This window comes from Ascaphus truei, chromosome 14 (assembly GCF_040206685.1).
Source record: "Ascaphus truei isolate aAscTru1 chromosome 14, aAscTru1.hap1, whole genome shotgun sequence".
Classification (NCBI taxonomy): Eukaryota; Metazoa; Chordata; class Amphibia; order Anura; family Ascaphidae; genus Ascaphus; species Ascaphus truei.
In genome coordinates, this window is record NC_134496.1 from 23476520 (window position 1) to 23499583 (window position 23064).

The window sequence follows — 23064 nt, forward strand, 5'->3', positions numbered from 1 at the left end:
GCGAGTAAGTACATATCGCACACTAGGCAAACGGCAGCTCACGCATGCGCCGGTCAGCATGTCCTGAATAGCAATACCGGCTCCCTACCTGTACCGAAGCTGTGTGCAAGCGGGGAGACTATAGAGCCTGTTACACATGCGTTATTTACATCAGTTATACATGTATATGACGATTGCCGTACAGTACATGCATCGATAAGTGGGAAAAAGTTAGTGCTTCACTTTAAGTACATTTTCGCTTTACATACATGCGTAAATACACGCTTAACGTTAATGCGGGGTATCCCTGTATGTGTGTGTATATGTTGTGTGAGTAAAAATAAGTCTTAAGTAAGATTTTTTTAAATAAAAAAAAAAAGTTTAATCATTTTTTTATTTTTATTTGTGCAATTATTTACCCCCACACACACACACACAGATCCATACAAACACGCATACATGCATACATTCATGAATACATACATTTGAGCGCAGGCAGCTGCGCAAAAAGATGAATTTCTTCATCTTCGCCGCTGTCTGTCGGCTCCCCTCTCCCTGCCGTTCGCGCACGTGGCACATCTATAGAAAGGCTGACTGATGTCAGCCAACTAAAAATCCGCGCGCACGGAGTAGCACACGCCCGGCACTATAGGACGGGCCTAACACAGCACATTGCAGGCCTATCCTACCTCTTCTAACACAGCACTTTGCAGGCCTATCCTACCTCTCCTAACACAGCACATTGCAGGCCTATCCTACCTCTCCTAACACAGTACATTGCAGGCCTATCCTACCTCTCCTAACACAACACATTGCAGGCCTATCCTACCTCCTCTAGCCCAATTGTAATCCTGCCTGTAAATGTTACTTCTTCCCATAACCATATCTCTCACTGTCCATGAAATGTCTGGAAATTGAATATATAACCTTTGTATATTTGATGCAACCCATGCATTATTATAACTCGGGCTTTTCCTGTCTCTCATGTAACAAAATAATTGTAGTTGTTCTCAAACTGACTGTAAAGTATTGCGATGCCCCCTTAAGTGGAGGCCTGTAATCACTTAAAAAAAGAAATAATTATGATCTATAACTTCATTGATTGCTGCTGTATATGTGCATGGTGGATTGGTTTGAGTCAGTAGAAGTATAAACCTGTGTTTTTTGTTTTTTTTACGTATTTAGTGGTAACTGCATTGTGTTTTTTGTTCCTCAGACTGGAGTGGAAGATCCCAATTTTGCCTACGAGTTACTGTTGGAGCTCACCAGAGCGTTTCTTGCGTATGCCGATAATGTCCGCGCTCAGGATTCTGCTGCCTACGCAGTGCAGGTGAGACAGTGACACTTTGCATTAGCACACTTATATGCCATAGGAAGTATTACTATGTTGTAATATAATACTCTGCAAAATGTGAAAAACAGTAACTCGTGCATTGACCCTAGTGTTTAACACGAGTGCAGACCTACTGTACATATATAAGATCTGGTATAAGGTTACACACAAGGTCATTTGTCTCTTATTATGCTGCGCACTAACCTCAGGCATACAGTATATATCCATACTAGCCAGACAGGTTAAAGCAACAATGGGTACAATTGTATTTGTTTGTTTTCTGCCTAATCACCTACAGCAGGGGTGGCAAACTCCAGCCACCACGGGCCACCAACAGGTCCGGTATTACGGATATCCCTGTTTACCACAGATGGCTCAGTCGTTGATTGAGCCACCTGTGCTGAAGCAGGGATATCCTTAAAACCTGGCCCGTTGATGGCCCTTGAGGACTGCAGTTGGCCACCGCTGACCTATAGATTGAGTGATCATGCTTGTAGAGGGATGCACTTTAAAGGGGCAATTTGCAATGCCTGACGCTGACCGGTGTTAATTTCCGCTCCGGGGCACCCCCTGTTTCCCGAGATACTTACCTCTATGTGCTACATGTTTCCTAAATCCCCCGCGGCACACGGCCAGTAGGAAGCCACGACGGATGATGTTGCAGCTTCCTATTGGCTTCTGTGCGGCGAGAGATTTAAACCGCCATATTGTTTACCCAGCCGTGGATGCTACCGGAGGCAAGCCCCTCGGCGAGCAGGGGGAACCACGGACGAACACCTTTTATGTGGAAGCGTGTAGGTGAAGGGTGGAGTACGTGACTAGTCAATTTCTTGTACACAGTTGTATAGTAATAACGTTCTAGCAAACACAGGCCCAGATCCACCACACGGTGCTAAGCTTTAGCACGCCGTTACTCCTACGCATAGGAACGGAGGCAACGTGTGCTTGGCACCGGTTTTGCGGACCTAGGCCCACAAATTGCAAGTTGCTGCTTCAGCTGAGGTGACCCTTACCCATGCACAGTCTGTGATCTCAGGAGCTGCTGTCCATCTTTGAATGCCGAGAGGGAAGGAATGACTGTCCTGGGCGCAGGCTTTGGAGGAGGTTTCCAGAGCACATTCAGGAGATCCTGGAGCCTCACCTTAATACAAGGTAAGCAGAACGGTCCACGGGAAGTCCTGGCGTGGGACACACACACTGTGTCTTGGTTTTGCAGCGTATAATTGTTTAGCATTAAAGGAACACTACTCCTCTTCCATCTGATCATTTAATAGTGATATACAACATACGGAGATATGAAAAAATACAAGTGACCTATTGACCTACATTCGGTAGGAGACACTGACCATGATTTCCAGCAATAGCAAACATTTTGGTAGATCGTATTTTTAAAGAGCTGTGCACAACACTTCTGTAATTTGTTTGGGGTTTAGATGACATTTTAACAGTGCATAGCATGTTTATATGGGACTATGGTATAGTTTGATGCATCACTTTGTTTGAATCCATATTTCTTGAACTCGCAATGCGTGTAACTGGACTTGTGCTCAACAGATACAAAAGTTCCCAGAAGGCTATAAATTGGTCGAAAATTAAGAAGCCCATTTACTTAAGCAAGCTGGGTAATAACTTTGCAGACTGGTCAGCAACATGGGCAGGTTATCTGATAACTAAGGTAAGAGACTATATTCCCTGTCCGAGAACATGCAGATCTAATTACAGGTGATGGGGACATGGCGCCAGCATATTCTGCAGTGCAGTACCATGTGAGGGTAAGGACGGGAACGAAACCTTAATGTACATTCATACGTCAAACGTTCGGTAATGAGGCTCGTGCTCTGAGAGGCTTCCAGTCTAGCAGGGATTAGCGAGGAATGACACATGGATACGTGGGAGTGATAAGTCCACGCGGCATGGTACGATGGAAATGTCAGAGGAGTGCAGTACAATGTAGCTAAAGGGTGGCCACCACAAGGTTGGGTTTTTTTAAAATTTTTATAACTTGTATTTTTATTGAGGTAAGGTACAGGAACATAATATAACATAACATTGACATAAGCAATGAGAATACCAGGTTGGGTTTTAAGGATATCCCTGCTTCAGCACAGGTGGCTCAGTCAAAGACTGAGCCACTGATTGAGCCACCTGTGCTGAAGCAGGGACTGATTGAGCCACCTGTGCTGAAGCAGGGATGCTCGTCATACCTAGCTTGTTGGTGGTCCTTGAGGACTGGAGTTGGCCACTCCTGCTGTAGCTCCTTGGGGGCTGACAGTTTGCTGCCTAAATCTGTCGCTCCGTCATTGTTTCCAATAGGTGTTTAATGGTACCGGAAGTCTGTAACAGTGCCGTGATCTGTACTTACTCAAGAAGGAAAGCACCGAGAATCCCTGAATTGATATTCCTATTTAAAAGGGGATATTTCCAGATATCTGATTTTAAAGTTCAGATCCCATTAGGATTTCATCTATGATGGCAGTGTACAATACATGAATGTGGTCAGCCCCCCGGTGAGACGCAGATGCATTCCTGCCCATCCCACCAACCTATGAAAAAAGCAGCCGGTTGAATTACACTGATCTTGGTTTGTGTCCTGTCTTCACCATGATGTGTTGTGTCGTGCTCGGGATACACACAATGCTACTCTAGCTTTGGAAGAAAGGCAATGATTTCATACAGCGTAAGGTTTCCCAACAAATCTACAGACGAGCTGGGCCCAGCGGTTTTGATCTGCTAACATTGTCTATGTTTCTATGGCAAATACAAATCCCACGTGTGAGCACATTCACATGTCTCAGACAGGTCTGCAGCCCTGCCCTTCCCCATGATCTCTTAGCATACAGTGCTTCCACTATAGCCAGGAATTTGGGGTAATGATATGTATATGAGCACACAGTGTCATCTTTTACTTCAAATCCATTATAACTTGGGACCCCTATAAGCTAATGCCTGCCGTATTAAACAGCTTTTCAGCACAGCCTGGGTTAAAGAAGCGCAGAGCCAGTAACCCAACTCACAGACAGCTTTTTTTGACCTTTGGGGTCTCTTCAGTGTGAAGCTGGTTATACTGGCCTTGTTTCTACGAAAACAAGGACTTTGCAGCAATGTTTCAGTACCTTTCCAATTGATAAGTGCAAAATACATAGAAGATGCTATTATTGGTGCATTCCAGAACACTGTAAGGAAGATATTTTAGCTATTAATTAAGCTAGTTTATTAGGAGGCTTTTACAGACCCGCAAGCTCTATTCTAATTATCTGTTAGTAAATCTCAATAGCGTTCCTGTTGAAACATATAGTGCATTAGCTTCTCCAGAAGCAGAACTGTTGAAGAGCTGTACACTATATTAACATACAGTTCTTCGGTTCCAAGATAAAACATTGCTCTGAACAAATGCTTTTCTGTTTGAGACATCCTATAAATAATAGAAGGATCACATTTGTTCATTTATTTACTCTGCGTGCCGGCTAAATGAGTGGCGCATGGTTACAGGAGAGGCTTCCCTGGATGGCTGGGTGAGCGAGTCTGCACTGTACCACCTTAAAGCCGCAATCCTGCCTTCCTATTTCCTTTTAGCATTATAGGATTGAAGCAGGGGGTCTCCAGAGCTGAACTGCGTTAATGTCAGCTCCGGGGCCCCCTTGCTTCCCGAGATAATTACTTACCTCCATAGGGGGTTCTGGTAGCAGCTTCGGCTAGGCTGTGTGGGACAATCAAAATGGTGGATTTAAAGCTCCCGCGTCACATGGGTCAATTGGAAGTGACATCACTCCTTGCGGCTTCCTATTGGCCCACGTGACGTGGGATCTTTAAACTTGCAGAGCTGCTACTGGCACCGCTTACGGAGGTATTGTATCTCGGGGACCAAGGGGTAACGTGGTTCATCTCCGGGGACCCCCTGCTTCAAACCTATTTTTTTTTTTTTAAACGCGTTCTGCTCCTTTAACGTGCGATATCCTTGTAAAGAATTGTTGTGCTTTGTCCAGGTCAGGCATGAACTTGCGAGCAGAGTCTTCAACTGTTGCAGTATAATGATGAAACATGACTTCAAGGTGACCATATATCTCTTACCACATATTCTGGTCTATGTCCTGCTGGGGTGTAATCAGGAGGATCAGCACGAGGTAAGACGGTAATAGTAAATGTATAATATTGCCAATCGCCGATCAATAACAATTTCTTTGTTGCTGAAACAAGTGCTGCTCAGTGCAGATATGAACCCAATCTCTTGGGATTTCTGTAATTACAGCTACTTAACTCCTCATTTATTTTGTAAGTAAAAACAGGCCTCCACTTAAGGGGGAATCACAATACTTTACAGTCAGTTTGAGAACAACTACAATTAAATACAATTATTTTGTTACACATGAGACAGGAAAAGCCAGAGTTATAATAATACATGGGTAGCATTAAATGTACACAAGTTATACGTTTCATTTACAGACATTACATGCACAGTTAGAGATTTGATTATGGGCATGCAGTAAGTAACATTTACAGACAGGTTTAAAATTGTGTTAGAAGTGGTAGGATAGACCTGCAATGTGCTGTGTTGGGAGAGGTAGGATAGGCCTGCAATGTGCTGTGTTAGAAGTGGTAGGATAGGCCTGTAATGTGCTGTGTTAGTAGAGGTAGGATAGGCCTGCAATGTGCTGTGTTAGTAGAGGTAGGATAGGCCTGCAATGTGCTGTGTTAGTAGAGGTAGGATAGGCCTGCAATGTGCTGTGTTAGTTGAGGTAGGATAGGCCTGCAATGTGCTGTGTTAGTTGATGTAGGATAGGCCTGCAATGTGCTGTGTTAGGAGAGGTAGGATAGGCCTGCAATGTGCTGTGTTAGTTGAGGTAGGATAGGCCTGCAATGTGCTGTGTTAGGAGAGGTAGGATAGGCCTGCAATGTGCTGTGTTAGTAGAGGTAGGATAGGCTGCAATGTGCTGTGTTAGGGGAGGTAGGATAGGCCTGCAATGTGCTGTGTTAGTTGAGGTAGGATAGGCCTGCAATGTGCTCTGTTAGGAGAGGTAGGATAGACCTGCAATGTGCTGTGTTGGGAGAGGTAGGATAGGCCTGCAATGTGCTGTGTTAGGAGAGGTAGGATAGACCTGCAATATGCTGTGTTGGGAGAGGTAGGATAGGCCTGCAATGTGCTGTATTAGGAGAGGTAGGGTAGGCCTGCAATGTGCTGTGTTAGGAGAGGTAGGGTAGGCCTGCAATGTGCTGTGTTAGGAGAGGTAGGATAGGCCTACAATGTGCTGTGTTAGTGTAAGGCCCCGCTCCCTCAGTCAGCGCGCCCGCACTGCAGACAGGCGGGGCGCTGACAGACACAGACCGCGATATGCGGTCTGTAGGGAGCCGGAGCGGGAGGTGGGCGGGAGTGGGAGGGGGGGGCGTGGCTTGAGCGGAGGGACCCGCTACTCCCCCCCTCCCTCCACGGGCTCGGGCTGCAGGGGGGAGCTGCTGCGGGCTGCTGTAAGGTAAGCAGCTCCCTCCCCCTTCTGCCACAAAACACACACACACTACCTTGAGTAGGAAGCTGCCTGATGACAGCTCCCGCCCCCGCCGCTGATTGGCTCATCAGCGCACCACGTGACGCGTCACCGCTCGGGATCACAATTTTCTTGTATCCCCTGGCGGCTGACGCGTCACAGTGCGTAGTGAGCCGTTAGCGAGGGGGGACTGGGACCGGCTCAGGAGGATTCCCCCGCTGTCAGGAGGCGGGCCGGGCCAGTGACATCACGGAGCTGATTCGCCCTCATTGGGCGAACTGCTCAAGTGACCGGCCCTGCGCTCCGGCAAGCGCTTGATTTTTAAAATTGTCTAAGACCTACGCTTCCGCGCGCTTGCGGAAGCGTAGGCGAACCCCTACTAGAGGCCGCTCTAATTGCGGCTGTAGGGGCTCAGTGCTGAGCAGGAGCGCGCCTCCGCCAGCAAGCAGTAAGCATGGCCGAGGCCTTAGAAGTGGTAGGATACACCTGCAATGTGCTGTGTTAGAAGTGGTAGGATAGGCTGCAATGTGTTGTTAGAAGAGCTTACATTCTATAGACAGGGTACATTGAAACATTGGGTAAAGAAGATGAGAGAGTTGGTGAGTTTCTGATTGCAACAGAGCATAATCGGCGACACCGAAAGAAAAACAAACCAATAGAACAACAAACGACGACACCCTTTGGCTGCCTTTGGGGCGACTCTGGTGTTATGTCTTAGAGATTCTTTTGTAGAAATGAAAAAAGCCACATAGCAGCTCGCACAGTCCTTCTGTAAGTCAGGTCCTCGTGGCTCTGCGGGGGTGGTGTTGCTGTCCTCTCTTACACCAAAGTGGTTGAACGATAAGGCTAGGGGATCATCAGGAAAACACACGATTCAGAAGGCGTTGGTTCGCTGTACGTCTGCTCTATCCTTTGTCTTGTTTTCTCATTTATGCTGCTGCTTTGGTACTTTTTAATGAACTGCTGGAGATGTTATTTCTCTTCTGCTTTTTCCGGCCAGTTATACGGTACAGTTTGCAATATGTTTTAGTAGGATTGTGTTGGTAGTGTTATGAAATCACTTCCCCAATGGCTTTGCTTGCCCTCTTGCACTACGGGACTCTGATTGTAATGGCATTATTGCGCTGTATAAGCTTGCGTTCTGTGAAAAAAATGCTATCATTTGGGTGAATTGAACCCCCAGGAAGGTAATTATTTAATAGTGCTAATTAGATGCTAATTAACTAAACTGAAGATAATGAGGAGGGATCTAGTGTAGGGGTGGGCAACGTCTGTAGTCAAGGGCCACCAACAGGTCAGGTTTTCAGGATATCCCTGCTTCAGCACAGGTGGCTCAGTCAAAGACTGGGCCACTGATTGAGCCACCTGTGCTGAAGCAGGGATTTCATGAAAAACTGACCTGTTGGTGGCCCTTGACGACTGGAGTTGGCCTCCCCTGTTCTAGTGGCACTCCATTACTCCGTCACTGATCCAGTCTAGTTCCCCGAGTGCTCAATCCTGCCATTGCAAATCTCGATCCTTTATATAGTGCATGTAGTAAGGGAATGGAGGAGGCACACGGGTATTGTTGCAAATAAGAGAGCTTGCTCTATATTTATTCCATTACAACAGCAAGAGCAGGTAAGGGTATTGTTTCGGGGATACCGCCCCTTTGGCAGACATGCCCACCCTAATAATCTAGGCTAAAATTAATGGATCCCATTATTAGGAGTTTGTGATGGTATCCCCAGAAGTCTACTGCTACATTGTCATTTGAAATCTCATGCACAGTAATACATGCAATAAAGACAGCATCTTCCATTTGTGGCTCTCAGGGGACATGGGATTAAACCAGGAAATAATCTTGCACGTCTTCTTAGCGCGTCATTGGTTTATTGTTGTTGCAGGTTTATGTGGAGATCATGGCCGTCTTAAAGCACGACGACCCATGGACTCGGCGTCTGCAAGACAATGCTTCGGATCTGAGCCAGCTCAGCACCCAGACCGTCTTCTCCGTGATCGATCACCTCACTCAGTGGGCACGACAGAAGTTCCAGGCGCTCAATGCAGAGAATACCAACACCAAACCTGGGAAAGACCGCGGGGAAACGAAGAGTCAGTGCTGTTTGTCTGTCCTACGGTGTGAAAGTGAAAGCCTTGTCGGTGATGGTCAGCCGCGGCATTGTAGTCTATCACTTTATGTATGTCGTGGGTTTAACATTTTGGACTACTCCAGGGGTGGCCAACTCCAGTCCTTAAGCCCTCACCCCAACAGGTCAGGTTTTAAGCATACCCCTGCTTCAGCACAGACGGCTCACTCGTGAGACACTGATTGAGCCACCTGTGCTGATGCAGAGACTGATTGAGCCATTTGTACAGAAGCAGGGACTGATTGAGCCACCTGTGCTGAACCTGGAATTGTATGTATGACGCCTGACAGTATATGCAGCACTTTACAGAGAAATAGTACTGTGAAATAGAGCTGTTATTTGGGTGCATTCAACATATAAAAAGTAATTGTTTAATAGCACTGCCACATGTTAATAGGATTATACCTTTTATTGGTAACGAATGAATGATTATTGATACACCTGGATCCATTTTTCTAACATTTCCCAAAGTAAATGAGGGAAAAGATCTTGGTGCACAGTGACCAGGCCATGCTATAAGATGAACATTTGTATTCATCTTTCGGATGCCTGTTCCACCTCCTGGAAGGATATTTCAATGTCGCCTGGATTTGTGACCCTGGGGTAATCTTCCTGTATTTATTTTGTATATTGCACATGCAGTGCTGGTTTTTAAGCGTTGGTCTTTTACAGGGATTATCATTTGAAATGTTTATTATTAAAGTTTACATGAATTACCCTGCACACGGTGAACTTTTCCTTTGAGGTGACCACTGTGGGCTTTTATTTATTTATATTTAATGTTATTAAAAGGGTATTAAGTGCAACGTTTAGGATCCTGTAGACCATGCATGGGTGGCCAACTCCAGTCCTCAAGGGCCACCAACAGGTCCAGTTTTAAGGATATCCCTGCTTCAGCACAGGTGGCCCATCTGATTGAGCCACCTGTGCCGAAGCAGGGACTGATTGAGCCACCTGGTCAGAAGCAGGGACTGATGGAGCCACCTGTGCTGAAGCAGGGGGCTCAGTCATTATGGGGACCCTTGAGGACTGGAATTGGCCACCCCTGCTGTTGACCTTATTTTGAATCGATCTATATTGTCTTTCCAGTTTCTACTGAAGAATACGGAGAGTATCAAAATGTGACCAGGTTTCTGGACCTCATACCTCAAGATACATTGGCCGTAGCTTCCTTTCGCTCCAAAGCGTACACCAGGGCCGTCATGCATTTTGAATCCTTCATCATGGAGAAAAAACAAAATATTCAGGAGCACCTGGGTTTTTTGCAGGTGGGCAGCGTCTTGCTTCATGTACTCTTCCGAGCCTTGTTGGCATTGTACAGCACTGCTGGAGCCCGTCCTTCTTGCTTTGGTGGTACACATTGTAGAAGAAAGTGTTCTGATACACACACAAGTGTGATCCTTTCACTGCAGGAAGCGGGGTAAATAGATGGAGTTCCCCGAACACATACTGGGAAGAAGGACTTCAGATATAAAAGTAACATTTAGGAAAAGGAGTCCCTGCCCTGAAGAGCTTACATGAGCTTTGGATGTTGCTTTAGTGTGAGCTGTCCTTGCCTATACTGCTCATGTATAGTCTTCATTTGTTGGGCCATCGGAAGAGGTTTCCGTATCCTTTTTCTGTTTTCTGAAACAACCAGTAGAGCAGGGGCAGCCAACTCCAGTCCTCCTGGGCCAACAACAGGTCAGGTTTGAAGGATATCCCTGCTTCAGCACAGGTGGCTCAATTGAGGAGTGACTGAGTGAGCTACCTGTGTTGAAGCAGATATATCCGTAATACCTCACCTGTTGGTGGCCCTTGAGGACTGGAGTTGGCCGCTCCTGCTTTAGAGCATGACAAACAAGCGCTCACTTAAGCTGTAGTAATAATATTCACGTCTTGGATACTCTGTTCCTGTCTGTTTTAAGAAACTGTACGCTGCCATGCATGAGCCCGATGGGGTCGCTGGGGTCAGTGCCATTCGTAAGGCAGAGGCGTCCTTGAAAGAACAGATCCTGGAGCACGAGAGCATCGGTTTGCTGAGAGATGCCACCGCTTGCTATGACCGGGCTATTCAGCTGGAGCCAGAGGAGGTAACACCAGCCAGAACTAACATGGAAAAATACATAGAGCCGTGATTGGGAAGGCCATCTTTGCAGTACACGCAGCGACACATACAAGCAGTCCCACTCTGGAGCATCTCAGCTACATATGTATCCAGACTTCCTTGTGTTAGTGCAGCGGGATTTCTCGCTGGGGGTGGTCCCATTGGGAAGGCATGTCCCCCACGCCAAGGGAAACCACAGCCGTCATGTTCACTGAACCCGCGGCTTTTTATGCTGCGGCTTCAGGCTACATCTTACCTTCTTTACCGCGTGCAATGGTGTTTTTTCAACAATTGAAATTGTTTAATAGCTGTCCAATTTAATGCTTGAAAACATACTTACAGAAGCAGAGAATAAATACCACAAAACGCACTGATTTTGTAAAGGGTTTCCTGGCTAACCTGGATATATATGTGGCAGCAAGTTGCCATGCTTAAGGCTGCAGTATGAAGCTCCTTTTGTAGAAATTCATATTTTTTTTTACATTGTTTTTACCCAGGATTGAAGCAGGGGGTCTCCGGAGCTGAACCCCGTTAATTTCTGCTCCGGGGGCTCTCTGCTTCAAGAGATACTTACCTACTGTATGTAGTAGGTGCCGATAGCCGCTCGGGCGGAGCTAGCTGGGGTTTAAAGCTCCTGGGTCACGCTGGGCCAATACGAAGCCGAACCTGATGATGTCACGGCTTCCTATTGGCCCACAGGGCACGGGAACTCAGCCATTATGTGAATCTTGGTAGCCAAGCAGAGCGACTGCCGGCACCCCCTACGGAGCTATGTCTCTCTGGAAGCAGGGGGTCCCCGGAGCTGAAATGAATGGGATTCAACTCCGAAGACCCCCTGCTTCAATCCTGGGTAAAAGAAAGAGAAAGCGAGCACGGATTGTTGCTTTAAATGTTAGTCCGGAAAAAGTTTTATGTTTTCAGTACTATATGTAATATATTAAAGTAGAAGATCTTGTTCAAAGTGGATATTGCGGCATTCATTACTCATTGCCCTTTGCATTTCACATTGAGTGGGATTCCATCCCTACCCTCCACAAGACCTACTCTAGAATGAACTTATCATAAGACTTGCACAGGGTGCACTCCATGTTGCATTTATTGATTACTGGAGGGAACACATTGGAAGTATATCCAGACCAGAAGTGTTTTTTCTCCATCTAGTGCATCCCACACCTTTGAGCCCCATTCCCTCCCTGCTAGGGAGATTCTATTGTTCAAAGTGTATGCAGCGAACATGCAACATATATTCCTTTTGATTATTGACTGGGTTTACTGCATGAACAGCGAGGCTTGTACGTCTTTAAATGTTTGATATTCACCTACAGATTATTCACTATCATGGGGTAGTGAAATCCATGCTGGGACTGGGCCAGTTGTCCACGGTAATCACTCAAGTGAATGGAGTGCTAAACAGCAGGTAAGATACATTCTGCTTCATTGTTCTGTAGTGCGGAAGTACACGTCTTGGGGAAGTCAGTGGGTCCGCAAGGGGCGATTTGGGAAACGCAGCAAAAGGTGATATAATTGTGTGCCTCACGTGGCTTAAGCCGTGGACAGTGGAAAGCATGCTGCAGAGATTTAATGATGAAGTAGGGAGGGAAAAGCTATAAAAAAAAAACATTGTTTTACGTTGTTGCTGAAACTGATAATCACTGTAGGATTTCATTGTGAAGTTTGAGCAGCGATTTAATTCTGTGCTAAAATATCATACAATTTTGTCTTTGAGTTCCCCAGGACGTGGCTACTGCACCACGGGTTCCGGCACTCCGGAGGCCCCATGACATAGTAGTCACGCCCCAAAAATCCATATCGTTCTACTAGGGCAGGGGTAGCCTACTCAAGTCCTCAAGAGCCACCGCTAGGTGGCTCGGTCATTGAGGACTGGAGTTGGCCACTCTTGTACTAGGGGAACGGAAGGTAGATGACTCCTCCCCTTGCGTCCCGTCATCAGCGACAGAAGAGATCATGAGATTGGAGTGCAGGAGGGGCCGGGGCACTCTGGCCCCTCCGGTACTCAAAGGGTTAAGCAAGATCCGATGTTGGTGTTCTGCTTCTTTTCTAGATCGGAATGGACGGCTGAACTGAACACGTACAGAATAGAAGCCGCCTGGAAACTCTCCCAGTGGGACTTGGTTCAGGATTACCTGTCTGCAGGTATTGGCTATTTCATAGGGGGCCGCGATACCTTTTGGTGGCTGCCTTAGATATTTCATACAGTATGATCTTTTAAAAAACCATTGGATATGAGGACGTGACCTATGTTCTGGACCTTTTATTAGATAAAACGCCTTTGCTGTACAAGAACACGGTGTATTTGTCATGCTAGTAAAATGAACGGTCTGGAAACCTGAGTTCTTTTTCCTGCTGTCCCTATAGAAGCCATTTATACATGTTCTTGTGTAATGCACAGGGAGAAGGCATCTGTTATCTCTAAAGCTTAATGTGCATCATCATCTATGAATACAGTTTGTTGGACCACAAATGTGAATGTGCAAGTGAATCAGGAAAAACGTGGCCGTAAATAATGTCAATTCTCCACCACGACTTCGGTATGACTGTAGAACTATTACCACCAGGACTTCGGTATGACTGTAGAACCATTACCACCAGGACTTCGGTATGACTGTAGAACCATTACCACCATGACTTCGGTATGACTGTAGAACTATTACCACCAGGACTTCGGTATGACTGTAGAACCATTACCACCAGGACTTCGGTATGACTGTAGAACCATTACCACCAGGACTTCGGTATGACTGTAGGACCATTACCACCAGGACTTCGGTATGACTGTAGGACCATTACCACCATGACTTCGGTATGACTGTAGAACTATTACCACCAGGACTTCGGTATGACTGTAGAACTATTACCACCATGACTTCGGTATGACTGTAGAACTATTACCACCAGGACTTCGGTATGACTGTAGAACCATTACCACCACGACTTCGGTATGACTGTAGAACTATTACCACCACGACTTCGGTATGACTGTAGAACCATTACCACCACGACTTCGGTATGACTGTAGAACTATTACCACCACGACTTCGGTATGACTGTAGAACCATTACCACCACGACTTCGGTATGACTGTAGAACTATTACCACCATGACTTCGGTATGACTGTAGAACTATTACCACCAGGACTTCGGTATGACTGTAGAACTATTACCACCAGGACTTCGGTATGACTGTAGAACTATTACCACCAGGACTTCGGTATGACTGTAGAACCATTACCACCAGGACTTCGGTATGACTGTAGGACCATTACCACCATGACTTCGGTATGACTGTAGAACCATTACCACCAGGACTTCGGTATGACTGTAGAACTATTACCACCAGGACTTCGGTATGACTGTAGGACCATTACCACCATGACTTCGGTATGACTGTAGGACCATTACCACCATGACTTCGGTATGACTGTAGAACCATTACCACCACGACTTCGGTATGACTGTAGAACTATTACCACCATGACTTCGGTATGACTGTAGAACTATTACCACCAGGACTTCGGTATGACTGTAGAACCATTACCACCATGACTTCGGTATGACTGTAGAACCATTACCACCATGACTTCGGTATGACTGTAGAACTATTACCACCAGGACTTCGGTATGACTGTAGAACTATTACCACCACGACTTCGGTATGACTGTAGAACCATTACCACCATGACTTCGGTATAACTGGAGAACCATTACCACCATGACTTCGGTATGACTGGAGAACCATTACCACCATGACTTCAGTATCAGGAATGACAGGGAAATCCATGGGGAGAGTCTGTTAGTACCTGTGGTTATTGATGTTAGCTGGAACCAGAGCAGGTATCTAGATCCACAGAGAAGACAGGCGGCTGAGAGTATGGGGAGGTGGCAGGCAAGTGGAATGGTCAGGCAATCCGAAGTCAGGGCAGGCAGCAGAAAGGCAGGTGAATGGTCAGTTAAGCAAGGCTCAAGGCAAGGAGCAGACAGAAGAGTAAATGAACAAGCTGAAATCGGTACCAGGTTTTAGCAGAAGCAGGAAACAAGCCAGGGAAGTATACTTGTAGCAGGGGAGCGACACAACCTGTCTCCATGGAAGCAAAGGAGTTGTGAAGCCTAGGTAACAGGGACAGGTGCCTTCTTATAGGCCGAGGGGAAGTCAGGTGTTGCAGTCAGCATAGCTGTCTACAGAGGGTCGGCACAGAGCCTGACTGGAGAACCATTACATGCCATGCTTTTTATCCTTCCAGTACCATCATGGTGTATAGCAGCGGTGGCCATCTCCAGTCCTCATGGGCCACCAATAGGTCAGGTTTTAAGCATACCCCTGCTTCGGGTGGCTCAATCAGTGGCTCATTCAACAACTGAGCCACTGATTGAGCCACCTGTGCTGAAGCAGAGATATCCTTAAAACCTGACCTGTTGGTGGCCCTTGAGAACTGGAATTGGCTACTCCTGCTACATAGTACTATACTATAGTACTTTATCAGTAAACTCCTCCGTGATAAACAGATGCCAAAAAACGCACTTTCGGAATTGTCTTTTCATCAAGTTGCCATTAAAACAGGAATATGAGTGGCATCTACTCAAATATCCTTTACCTGAAGACTGTAGGGATGTTTAAATGGCCTCATTTTGCTGTTTTGACCCGTAATTTGTTCTTTTTCACAATATGGCTATTCTTATTTGCACGGTCTTGCGCCCTTGTTGATTTTTTTGTTTATGTCTTCCCTTCCAGAGCACAAATCACAAGCTGCCCGGTATTTTAATGTTTGTTCTTTGCGATGTCTCAGATAGGAAATCTACCACATGGAGCGTCCGACTTGGGCAGCTCCTGCTCTCGGCGAAGAAGAACGAGGCAGAACTGTTCTATGATACGCTCAAAGTGGTACGAGCTGAACAGGTTGTACCTTTGTCCGCTGCCAGCTTCGAGAGGGGATCGTATCAGCGCGGATACGAGTACATCGTAAGGTAGTGTGATGCGTTGTTTTCGCGCAGCTAACAGGTACTTAAGTGGGTTGTATAGCTAGATTACATTACTGCTTATAGCGTGATGAAAAACTCATGGGCGTAGGATGTTCTAGTTTGAATGTTATTACGCTTGGCACTTGCTTACTATCATTGGCTACCTGATTTTAACTAACCTATTGTATTGCTTTGTGCTCTCACTTACTGTATGACAAATACTGTTAGAAATATAAAGTTACATTTCAAGCACAATATGTGGATAATTCTATATACACACACACACTTGTATCTTTATTTTAGTATAAACACCCACTGTGGGAACGTTGTTTTCACATTAAGCGTTTTAACATGTTTTAAACGTACTGTAGCATAAGAACATGCTAAAGCACGGTGTCATTTACAACCATGGTATAGCTACTCTGATAAAAGGATATTTGAGGCTTGGACACCTGAGATTGTTCTGTTTAGGATGAAGTCAAAGTGGTTATGTGAACTCTTCCTGGTGTTTACAGGTTGCACATGTTGTGCGAGTTGGAGCACAGCGTGAAAATGTTACTTCAGAAGCCAGCTGGCGACCATGCCAAGGACTCTCTGAACTGGCCAGCGCGGTTAGAAATGACACAGAATTCCTACCGAGCAAGAGAGCCCATCCTGGCACTGCGCAGGGCATTACTGACGCTCAACAAAAGGTGACTATCCATCCTGGCACTGCGCAGGGCATTACTAACGCTCAACAAAAGGTGACTATCCATCCTGGCACTGCGCAGGGCATTACTAACGCTCAACAAAAGGTGACTATCCATCCTGGCACTGCGCAGGGCATTACTAACGCTCAACAAAAGGTGACTATCCATCCTCGCACTGCGCAGGGCATTACTAACGCTCAACAAAAGGTGACTATCCATCCTGACACTGCGCAGGGCATTACTAACACTCAACAAAAGGTGACTATCCATCCTGACACTGCGCAGGGCATTACTGACGCTCAACAAAAGGTGACTATCCATCCTGGCACTGCGCAGGGCATTACTAACACTCAACAAAAGGTGACTATCCATCCTGACACTGCGCAGGGCATTACTGACGCTCAACAAAAGGTGACTATCCATCCTGGCACTGCGCAGGGCATTACTAACGCTCAACAAAAGGTGACTATCCATCCTGACACTGCGCAGGGCATTACTAACACTCAACAAAAGGTGACTATCCATCCTGGCACTGCGCAGGGCATTACTAACACTCAACAAAAGGTGACTATCCATCCTGGCACTGCGCAGGGCATTACTGACGCTCAACAAAAGGTGACTATCCATCCTGACACTGCGCAGGCATTACTGACGCTCAACAAAAGGTGACTATCCATCCTGGCACTGCGCAGGGCATTACTGACGCTCAACAAAAGGTGACTATCCATCCTGGCACTGCGCAGGGCATTACTGACACTCAACAAAAGGTGACTATCCATCCTGGCACTGCGCAGGGCATTACTGACGCTCAACAAAAGGTGACTATCCATCCTGGCACTGCGCAGGGCATTACTGACGCTCAACAAAAGGTGACTATCCATCCTGACACTGCGCAGGCATTACTGACGCTCAACAAAAGGTGACTATCCATCCTGGCACTGCGCAGGGCATTACTGACGCTCAACAAAAGGTGACTATCCATCCTGACACTGCGCAGGGCATTACTAACACTCTACAAAAGGTGACTATCCATCCTGGCACTGCGCAGGGCATTACTGACGCTCAACAAAAGGTGACTATCCATCCTGACACTGCGCAGGCATTACTGACGCTCAACAAAAGGTGACTATCCCTCCTGGCACTGCGCAGGGCATTACTGACGCTCAACAAAAGGTGACTATCCATCCTGACACTGCGCAGGGCATTACTAACACTCTACAAAAGGTGACTATCCATCCTGACACTGCGCAGGGCATTACTAACACTCTACAAAAGGTGACCGTCGTTTCATGTTCCTGTAAGTTCTCTATTCGTGACCTGTCCTGTTGAAGCAGAATTCTAACTTTCTCTACTCTACCCAAACCACTTGTAATATGAGTAAGCTTATTATTCCTTTGCAGTAGCATTAGTGGAAAGGGGAACATACGTTACCCTGCGGATGCAATAAGCATTAGGCGTAAAGCAGGAAACAAAAGTTTGAGAAAAGATATGATGGGTAATACAGAATTGGAACCATAAGTCACTATTACTGCAAATTCTAATTGAGACCTGAAACCTATCCCTTTTTGATTTTTAATAAATCACAATTAACACCCAGTAAATGTTGTGTAGGTGTTTGTGAGGGTATTGAGGGGAGGTTATGGTCACTCAGCCTCTGAGACAGTGGTAGGAAGTTGTGGCTATTGGGGGGTACACATGTTGCAGGCGGCACGGAGTGACATTGGAGTGACATGGTTGGGTATATTGTGCTATACTGCGCCCAAACTTCCATAAAGGTTTATGGAGCCGCGGATATTCTGCGTTATGTTGTGTTATCTTGGGGAGAAAAGTGATTTGCTACAGGTTCACATTTGTATTTAAAAGCTGCGCTAGTTAACCTCTTGACAATGTAGGCTCCCGATGATCCTCAAAGGCTACACACAACGTAACCATCTTGGTAATATTACTACTGCTAAGATGACTTGTTGATCGCTGCTTTAACTTAGATCTGACTACATTGACACAGTCGGCGAGTGTTGGCTCCAGAGCGCCCGAGTCGCCCGCAAAGCAGGACATCACCAGACGGCGTACAACTCCCTCCTCAATGCTGGAGAATCCAGGCTGTCCGAGCTCAATGTTGAACGCGCAAAGTGGCTCTGGTCCAAGGTAAAGAAAAGCTTGGCAGGTTTCCTCCATCACTGACATGTGAGAGGCAATACGTCATATGGTTTAATCAAGTATATTAATATTTGTTTGGTTTGTGTTAAACAGTTAGTTTATCTTGGCTCAGGTGTATTATGAGATGTCTTATACGCTTTTTGACACAGTTTCTCTGCTTGATACAGTGTCTTGCATATACTCAGATGTTAAACATGACACAAGCATATGCATCAGACGCTTCTCTCCTTGCTTTTTATCATTGGTGACTCTTTGTGCTCATTTGCTTGTCACTTCCCAGAATACCTTGCTGCAGCGGAAGCATTGCATGGAGGGAGATAATGGGGGAAAGCAGGTGTGCTGACCTGTCTGAGACGTGTATGTGCTCACAAGTGATGCAACACGTGTTGCTCGTAGAGAGAGCCACAACCATGTGTGTGAATTCAGAACCCTGCATGCCAAAACCAAATACATAACCGAAAGCCTTAAGATTTGTATACCAAAGCCAGGACAGTGCCCGCCCCCAGGCGATTCCCACCATATCATTGCTCATTATTTTAAGTTTGTCAGTTCTTTTATTTTAGTTCCCCAACAGGTTTTTTGTTATTTCAAGCATGTGTATGCGTTACTGTGCTATTTTAGCATTTTCCTGCTTATTTTCTGAGTTTTCTATAATTTGGTAAAAATCCAAAACCAAACTAATAGAGTTTTGGCAAAACCAAAACCACATCCAAGATGAAAATACAAATACAAATTATTTTGTTATTCTCACACTGTTTTTCAAAATCAGCAGCAGATTTAAAAAAAAAATTTTTTTTTAAGAGGATTTGGTCCAATATTTGAAGGGAAAAAAAAAGCTGCGATTCAATATGTTGATACTTAAAATACATATTAAGATCTGTTTGTTTGTGAAGCAGCAAAAGCAGCTTCTATGATATTTTATAAATCTTTTTGTGAACATTTTCCTTCTTTTGATACCAGTTTTGAAATTGAGATTCACCATTGTTTTCCATTTGTTTAGGACTAGATGAAGAGGCTCAAAAACCAAAATAATTTTTTTCACAGACGTTACCCTTGTTCTAGAACATTGAATATTTAGAAGCTGCATTACATTAAAGCAGCAGTTCAAGCAATATCCTACGTTTTTAAAAAAAAAATAAATCAGTTCTGTACTATGAGAAAATACTTGAAGCATTTAAAAAAAAAATGTTTTAAAGACATTTTTTAATGTTCTGCTTTAAGCATTTGTTACTGCTGCGCACCCATACAGTACATAAACACACAGTAAACAGGTCTTTTTCATGCAGCTGGTTGGAACAGATCCAATGCGATCATTCTTCCTCTAATTATAGAGGTAAATAAGAATTTTAATCAGTTAGTGTTAGGACCTGCGAATTTGGTCATGCCTTGATGTGGCTTGCAGGCTTAAAATGCTTTGGCCTAAAGGATTTAACTAAATGAACCTTTTTCAAGAGATATATAGGTATTTCACTGTCTATGTCATATTTGATATAGCTTTGGGCTGCTCTGTTTTTTGTTGCATACAATACATAACTACATTTCTATTTTGTGTTGCTCTTTTAATATTGTGTGACATGTCATACTGGATGCTTGGGTTGCGTAATGATAGTGTGTATAGTGGTGCATGCTTTGGGAATGCTTTCATCCTCTTTGCTGCCATAAAGACACGCTGTGCAATGTGCTACAGGATTCTCACTATTACAAATGAGTTTTACAAGGGACATTTCTGAAGTGCTTGACATTGACCTCTGATAAAAGATGAGTCTGCTGTTTTCCTATAGGGAGATGTGCACCAGGCCCTCATCGTCCTCCAGAAGGGAGAGGAGCTTTGCTTCCCGGATAACAGGCCTCCACCAGACACCAAAAACCAGCTCATCCACGGCAGAGCCATGCTACTAGTGGGGCGCTTCATGGAGGAAACCGCCAACTTTGAGAGCAACGCAGTGATGAAGAAATATAAAGTGAGTCCACCATGAAGGGAGCTGATGTGTGGTGCCCGGGCCACATGGAGAGAAATTACTTGCCAGGGTATACAAGAATCTGGAACAGGTTCTCCAATAAAGAAGTGTCTTCAATGTTAACCCCTCTGGCATCAAGGGGGTTAAACGTTTTGACATTTAATCTTGTATTATCTGCAATGCTAAAAGATAGTAAAAATGCAGGAAAAGGCCTCCGGTCAGTCTGTAATTCGGGCTGTCTGTAATCCGGGCTGTCTGTAATCCGGGCTGTCTGTAATCCGGGCTGTCTGTAATCCTGTAATCCGGGCTGTCTGTAATCCGGGCTGTCTGTAATCCGGGCTGTCTGTAATCCGGGCTGTCTGTAATCCGGGCTGTCTGTAATCCGGGCTGTCTGTAATCCTGTAATCCGGGCTGTCTGTAATCCGGTCTGTCTGTAATCCGGGCTGTCTGTAATCCGGGCTGTCTGTAATCCGGGCTGTCTGTAATCCGGGCTGTCTGTAATCCGGGCTGTCTGTAATCCGGGCTGTCTGTAATCCGGGCTGTCTGTTATCCGGGCTGTCTGTAATCCGGGCTGTCTGTTATCCGGTCAGTCTGTTATCCGGGCTGTCTGTAATCCGGGCTGTCTGTAATCCGGGCTGTCTGTAATCCGGGCTGTCTGTTATCCGGTCAGTCTGTTATCCGGGCTGTCTGTAATCCGGGCTGTCTGTAATCCGGGCTGTCTGTAATCCGGGCTGTCTGTAATCCGGGCTGTCTGTTATCCGGTCAGTCTGTTATCCGGTCAGTCTGTTATCCGGGCTGTCTGTAATCCGGGCTGTCTGTAATCCGGGCTGTCTGTAATCCGGGCTGTCTGTTATCCGGGCTGTCTGTTATCCGGGCTGTCTGTAATCCGGGCTGTCTGTTATCAGGGCTGTCTGTTATCCGGGCTGTCTGTTATCCGGGCTGTCTGTTATCCGGGCTGTCTGTTATCCGGGCTGTCTGTTATCCGGGCTGTCTGTTATCCGGGCTGTCTGTTATCCGGGCTGTCTGTAATCCGGTCTGTCTGTAATCCGGGCTGTCTGTAATCCGGGCTGTCTGTTATCCGGGCTGTCTGTTATCCGGGCTGTCTGTTATCCGGGCTGTCTGTTATCCGGGCTGTCTGTTATCCGGGCTGTCTGTTATCCGGGCTGTCTGTTATCCGGGCTGTCTGTAATCCGGGCTGTCTGTAATCCGGGCTGTCTGTAATCCGGGCTGTCTGTTATCCGGGCTGTCTGTAATCCGGGCTGTCTGTAATCCGGGCTGTCTGTTATCCGGGCTGTCTGTTATCCGGGCTGTCTGTTATCCGGGCTGTCTGTTATCCGGGCTGTCTGTTATCCGGGCTGTCTGTAATCCGGGCTGTCTGTTATCCGGGCTGTCTGTTATCCGGGCTGTCTGTAATCCGGGCTGTCTGTAATCCGGGCTGTCTGTTATCCGGGCTGTCTGTTATCCGGGCTGTCTGTTATCCGGGCTGTCTGTTATCCGGGCTGTCTGTTATCCGGGCTGTCTGTTATCCGGGCTGTCTGTAATCCGGGCTGTCTGTTATCCGGGCTGTCTGTAATCCGGGCTGTCTGTAATCCGGTCTGTCTGTAATCCGGTCTGTCTGTAATCCGGGCTGTCTGTTATCCGGGCTGTCTGTTATCCGGGCTGTCTGTTATCCGGGCTGTCTGTTATCCGGGCTGTCTGTAATCCGGGCTGTCTGTAATCCGGGCTGTCTGTTATCCGGGCTGTCTGTTATCCGGGCTGTCTGTTATCCGGGCTGTCTGTTATCCGGTTGGTTGCTCTTTAACAGCCCAGCAGGTATCTGGATCTCTTCTCCTCATAGCACACTTCTCTATGTCTGTGTGTAGGGGATGTGTTTCTGCAGCTGTCTCGGTTTCTCTCTCCTTGGCTGGCAGTCTCCTGCAAGCCTCCTCTTTTGCCATCTGTGAGTGTCCGGCTGTCTCTTAAGCACCTCTCACTCTCACCTGGGCTGTCTCTCTGTGTGCCTCCCAGACTGGCGCTCCCTCTCTCTGTCTCTGTCTCAGAATGGCAGTTGGACTCTCTCGGTGTCTCTCAAACTGACAGTTTGTTTCAACATTCCATCTGGATTTCTTCTTATCCAATCCCATATCTCCTGTCATGTGTTGCCAGGCAGATCAGGGACAGTGTCTCTCATTCCTCATTCGTGCCATGTGATAGGTGGAACAGATTAATTATGTATTGTTCACAGTATACATATGTTTGTGTAGCAGGGGCTCCACATGTATGAACATTTCATCTTTTATTTC

The 23064-nt window shown here is 46.2% G+C and overlaps 1 protein-coding gene across 3 annotated transcripts in view; it reads left to right on the forward strand.

Moving 5' to 3' along the window:
* Positions 1–23064, forward strand: part of ATR (ATR checkpoint kinase) — a 73932-nt gene that overhangs the window by 36592 nt on the left and 14276 nt on the right. For 2 of the 3 annotated variants that reach the window (XM_075570104.1, XM_075570105.1), the window contains exons 23-35: positions 1196–1309; positions 2349–2464; positions 2867–2987; positions 5296–5433; positions 8676–8931; positions 10008–10186; positions 10826–10990; positions 12330–12421; positions 13067–13158; positions 15807–15984; positions 16494–16670; positions 18653–18812; positions 20606–20785. In XM_075570104.1, coding sequence (XP_075426219.1) covers positions 1196–1309; positions 2349–2464; positions 2867–2987; positions 5296–5433; positions 8676–8931; positions 10008–10186; positions 10826–10990; positions 12330–12421; positions 13067–13158; positions 15807–15984; positions 16494–16670; positions 18653–18812; positions 20606–20785 — 1968 coding nt within the window. The remainder of the gene's footprint in view (positions 1–1195; positions 1310–2348; positions 2465–2866; positions 2988–5295; positions 5434–8675; positions 8932–10007; positions 10187–10825; positions 10991–12329; positions 12422–13066; positions 13159–15806; positions 15985–16493; positions 16671–18652; positions 18813–20605; positions 20786–23064) is intronic. The other variant, XM_075570106.1, reaches the window with a different exon arrangement.